At 38.7% G+C, this 6,000-nt stretch overlaps 1 protein-coding gene across 1 annotated transcript; it reads right to left on the reverse strand.

Annotated features, from left to right (window-relative positions):
* Positions 1–846: 846 nt before the first annotated feature.
* On the reverse strand, positions 847–1,546 carry LOC125232677. The gene is made up of 2 exons (XM_048138430.1): positions 1,513–1,546; positions 847–1,187 (listed from the first exon to the last, which is right to left on the reverse strand). Exons 1-2 carry the CDS (start codon positions 1,526–1,528, stop codon positions 847–849), a joined length of 357 nt encoding a protein of 118 aa, XP_047994387.1. The 5' UTR covers positions 1,529–1,546.
* Positions 1,547–6,000: the final 4,454 nt, after the last annotated feature.

Consider the following 6,000-nt stretch of genomic DNA (forward strand, 5'->3'; position numbering starts at 1 on the left):
CAGATGTTATATTATACCATAGATCAAGCAAACGTATCTACTTAGCGTGTCAAATGAACTCAGTGAAATCCACTGAGTTGCCCGTCTGCTTGCAGCTTTCGGGCGTCAATTTTTGTAAGTTGAAGTCAACCAAAACATAAAAAATGCCTCGTTACGTGATATTCAATTGCAACAACACAAAAATTATGAACAATCAAGAGCCTGAGACATTTAAAATTACAGGCCAGAATCAACTTCAGTACAAAATTTGACACGCTCGGCCCCTATACAAATATATGAATTTGTTTCTTCTATCTAAATTAAGTTCTGTGGTCGTAATATCGCGTGGCGTACCTAACTACCACTTGGAATTTTTCATCAAGCGCGCTTGTGTCACAGCCTGTACGCAGTTGCACGAAGATCTGTCTTATTTCTTAGACTGGTTAAGGTTAAGAGCATATTTTGCATTGATTATACAAATAAACAGAAATAAACAAAAGTAACATTTAATCATAACAAATAACAACAAAAGAAGCAGACTTTAGGTAAAGTCGCCGACAATAGAAACTGTCAACAATGTAAACAAACCATCCTATAAAACATCAATATTCTTGCACAATTTTATTATATTAAAGGTTAGAGATCATAATGCGATATGAATTGATTAAACACATGGATTTAGCCAGTATCTGATGAGTTAGAATGGAAATTAAAGACATTTTGACTACGTTTGATTACATTGTTCACAAATTCTATTGACGGCGACTTTACTTATCATTTAACATGACCAACATCATTATAACAGAGTCCAGTCTATAAACCAACTTCAAGAATACTTTTACAGCATCTCTTTGAGTTAGAAGACAGTCATTTGTTTTGCGTCTCCATATTTTTCCCATGTGTCCCAGGTACCACATTACCCGTGCTTCTATTACCCTCTACGCTACAGCCCTCAACTTTACCACAATCCAAAGTTCTACAATCCGTAGTCCCACTCTCCAGGTTAACATTTCTACCAATGATAGATATCTCCTTAGACTCCTCATTCATCACAGTCACGTTGACTTTAGTCCCATCTATAGTTTTGTACTCGTTGACTTCACTAGGTCCGCTGACAGCGAAGTCATTGGACGATGTGCTGTCTATGGCTTTGAGCTTGTCTGTGCGGGGTGGATTTTTGTCTTTGTCTTGATCGGGATAGTTGGTACCTTTGAAGGGAAGTATTAGTAGGTTAGAAAAACTCCTATATAATAGTATTTAATGCAACTGGCGTTTAAGTGAGGTCAAAAAAGACGAGTGGCGTGAGTAACAATTTGAGGCGAAGCCGAAAATTGTTAATAAAGACGCCACGAGTATTTTTTGAGTCAGTTAAACACCGTTACAGAGAAAAGTCTAGGGATAAGTCCGCCTACATTGTATATTACTGACTCTGTAACTGTGTCTCTTTTGTTTCCTTTATGTACAATAAAGCTTATAGATAGGTACATACATACATAGAAAATAGCGAAGTAGGTATATTTATATTAGGCTTACCTGCCTTTGCCATCATAATTTCAAATCTTTCTTCGATTCGAGCCGCTGGAAATAAGCAAACGGCGGTTTAATTGTTCTCACACATCGCCACAATATCAACCTACATAATACCTACATGATATCGGATGTCTGTAATGTATGGGATATCGGTCCGACATCCGATATCGGATCGGATAATATGAAAACGCACTAATAAGGGCTAAGGGCCTTAATTCGAAAAAAAATCTAGAGCTTAAATTGGTAGGTATATAGGTATTGAATTCATACCATTTATTTTGTTCACGATCAAGTTCAAAATAATGAGGCCCACAAAGCCAAAAACGCTCATTATGCTGTAGGCCCACCACGGAGGTTCCATCTGAAACATCGTGAAAAACTCCATATAACTGAATACGAGTTTCCTGATTTTGTACTTAAACTGGAAAAGTGACAAGGATGTGGGAAGAAGAACTAAACATTAAGGGATGAACTAGGTAAGTGTTATGAATCTAACCTACCTCAGAACATAAGAGTATATAATACAAGAGAGCGGACAAGCCACCGGCGCCGGCGGACAGGGCGTGTCGCAGTAGAGTAGGCTTGTGTAGTATGTACCTACATGTATCATGTACTAATAGTACAAAAGACACGATTCCCTGCACTGTACTAGACCGAACTACTCCCAAATGATTCTGCTCTTTAGTACATTTAGTACACACACACGCGCGCAACAGAATGGGAGCGAAGAGCCGAGAAGTGACAATGACAGCAAAGCGAGTGATCCAACCGCAACCGAACTAGGACCGACAGCGCGCGGAAACGGCCGATCAGCTCTCGGCTAGTGCGAGCGAGCGTTACTGTACGCCATATGCACAATTTGTCTCTCGCTCTCTCGGTGTACTACTGTACTAAATGTCCTAAAGAAACGAACTTGTACACTTCGGAGATCGTACTAGTTGAGAGCGATCTTTTCAGTGAACGAGCAGGCACAACTCTGTCGCAGTTGTTAGCTCAGAGCATGTTGGCTTAAAGGTGGTCATAAATATTCAAAAAAAAAAAACAAAGCATGTTGTTGTGTGCGTGCGTCGTTCACAGTAAGCACAATTGCGTGTATGGCGCTAGCTCAATAGGAGCGACACGAGTGTGTGTGTGTGTGTGTGTGAGTGAGTTCAAGAACTTCAAGCGGATATTCAATACAAATCGCCCGGCATTCCAAAGAAGAGTTTAAAACCTACTTACCGTACATTTCCTGCTAATACGTTTCAAAATATTCTTTGTATAGTCCCAATCCCAACAAGACGTTTCTTTATTAGAGTATTGGGAAAAAGAAAGATTTTCGGAGGATCGCGAAAGCTTTGCTTATTTATTGTTATCTGAGCAACAGAATTTTCTGGTGTTCTATAAACAATACGTCAGTGTCATTTTTGTATAATCTTCTGTATTTCACTCATTGGACCACAAACAACTAAAGTTTATATGGGATCTTCGTGCAGCAGCCAAGTTTATTAAGTTTAAGATATGCATCGACCTACAATAGGGACTGAGCTCACACTTTTTTTGCCATACTAAATTGAACCTTATCACCTGCGCATAAAGGCGTTCTTGACAGACTAGCAAAAGTGTGTCCACATGAGAGGGTCAAAGTTGGGGCTGGTGTCCCTCTCGCACGTGTGACCAGTGTTAAAAAATTACTATAGTAGTAGTATTTTTACCTGTATGATAACTAAGTTTATAAACTTCCTCAATTATTTTCGTATTATATCGAGGCAAGGGTATTAATACCTTGTAACGAATTGGTAAGTCATTATTATGAAGCCATAAAACCAAAAAATTGCGCAATTATTAAAAACCTTTAATTGGGTATTAGTAGATTTGGTATTAGTAACTTTGAATATTGACTGGTATCCCCAAATGATGACAGTGATGACGTCATTCAAATGATTTTGATAGTGGTAATAAGTGCGAGAGGGACACCAGCCCCAACTTTAACCTCTCATGTGGACACACTTTTTGGCCAACAACTCATTCTGGTTATTATAATTCTGTGAAGATATGTAGACCAATAAATTATGTCTATGTCTATTTGTCTATGTCTATGTCTATTAATCATACAGGATGGTTTATATTGCGGTCGGTGTCAATGTCAAGAGAAAGTGTCAGAAAGTATGGGGCCCCATACAATCTACAACTCCTTCCGAACAGACTGTACCCGTTAAGCAAGCAGAACTTGCGGTAACATTGCTCAATGCTACATCTGGGAGCTTGAAACTTACAATTGCAAGCTTGAAACGTTTGAGCAACGTTTGAGCCATATTGATGTTAAACGCTTTCGGCCGCGCTGTAGATAAACCCTGTAAGTTTCCCAGATCGGATTTTTACAACTTTCTATAACTTTGAATAGCAATGTTGCTGATACATTGAAATATAAACTTACTAGAAAGTTATGACGAAAACTTTTAAGAAGTTCATTTTTGTACATTGCATCAATAGCACATTATGCAACTTGTCCGTAACATACATGCTATTCATTGCGGCAATGTTACATTCATAATACACCAAAAAGTTTGATGTTGTATATTGTATTGACTTTTCACCGATACCTTTCAATGCGTTACAAATATAACATTGCTTTAATAACTCTAATGAAGTTCCTTGCAAGTTACGCATGTAATGTACCTAAAAGTAGCTCTCATAATGTTTCATTTGAAACTTCTGGAAATGATTATATTTGGTATGTTGTGTCAACAAATCACTGGTAACTTTTGTGAAAGTTACTTGTGAACCGTTCACACAATATTTCATAGGGATATTTCAGGGAACGTGATTTTTGTGGTTGGTAGGACGTCACAAATATAACTGCCCGCAAGGTGCTCTGCAAGCTGCGTGAGCCTGAGCGAGCCTCGTGCGGCTGCCAGCTGCCGGTTCAAAGAGAACTCGCTTGATTCGATCGCGATTCTATTGAAACAAGCTAGATTCTCTCCAAAAGCCGACAGCCAAAGGCTAGCGCGCGAGTACGCTCGACAGGTTCGGATCCGTGCGCAGCTTACAGATACTACCCAGCATAATTTTAATGATTATGTATGATCAAAATAACTATAAACGAAAAAGTCAAACTTAAAAAATACCTCACACAAAAATCATTGATTGTAAAACAAAAACATGGATATACAGACAACATAATTATTTTATTTAAAGTTTTTTCTTCAGACCGCAAAAACAGCACCATACTAATGAAAAATGATATGAATACTTATGTAGAGTTAGACATTTGAATTGAACATAAATGTTATCATAATACACACAAACACTATTTTAAAACACTGCGTGAATACTACGACGGTTAAGAGCCCGCAGGACCCGAGCTCCTTCTCATATTTGAGGAGACCACCCGTCGCGCTGAAGAGGCGTCACTAAGGCCGTTCGCAGACGCACCTTCTCAAGTCCTCCTCGCCTCAAGTGACATACCTGCAAAAAAATAAATTCATTCAATCTATAATTCTGATTGTACACATGAAACATGAGTTTGCCGCTGAAGGATTTATGATAATTATTTTGTATGATTTAACTTATTGATTATTTGTTTGTCCTTTCCAGTACTCGGGACCATGGGGTCCCGGACATTTGGGAGGCATGTGTGGGGCCGAAGCCAACAGCACGGCCTCTGTGCTGTTGGCTTCGGCTGTGCTTTCTAGACAATTTACTCTAAATGTAATGTGACACTACCCGGCGATTATCCCTGTCCGCACTATAGTAATGCACCCAAGGACAAGCGCCGGTTAGTGTAGAACTATTGATAGAAAAAGGTAAATAAAAGAAACCGGGCTATTAGGTTGAATTGCTGGTGGACTTGTAACCGGTACTATGGGAGGCTATGGCACCTGCCTTGATCATATTATGTTATAAAAACATGAAAAAATAGGCAGGCGGTGACTAGCCAATTATTATTATTTGCCTGCTCTCATCCTGCACAGTCTCCAATACGTCTGCACGATTTCTTAGAAACTGATAAGTCTTCAAGAGGAGACTTTGCAGTGTGGTTTTGTACATGGAATTTTCCTGTACTTAAAATATTTTATACCATACAAAATTACAAATGAAGCATTAGATAATTATAAGAAACACATTGGCAAAAGTTATTTTTAAATCAAATTTCTATTGAATATGTCTGATAGCGTACATTGGGGTAATTTCGAAAGTCACAGAAAAATCACCATTATTTCCATCATATCAATGTTCCCCTTTCGAAATTACCAGAGCATTTCTGTGGTTCGAAATTGCCCCAACGCACCCTAAATGAGTTGACGTCACTAAACACGAAAGTCGTACTATTTCCATAATTAGCAAACTTAAAAAGAAGCTGATTTGTGTGCTACTCTGCGGCGGCGGCATATGTACGTATGATGTTTATGACTATACCTATACTGCCCTGCTAAGCCGAGTGGCGCTGTCTCAAAACCAAATGATTTTGGAAACGTAAACGTCAGTGATATTATTATTTATTTAGGTAAT

This window comes from Leguminivora glycinivorella, chromosome 13, assembly GCF_023078275.1.
Source record: "Leguminivora glycinivorella isolate SPB_JAAS2020 chromosome 13, LegGlyc_1.1, whole genome shotgun sequence".
NCBI classification, from domain to species: domain Eukaryota; kingdom Metazoa; phylum Arthropoda; class Insecta; order Lepidoptera; family Tortricidae; genus Leguminivora; species Leguminivora glycinivorella.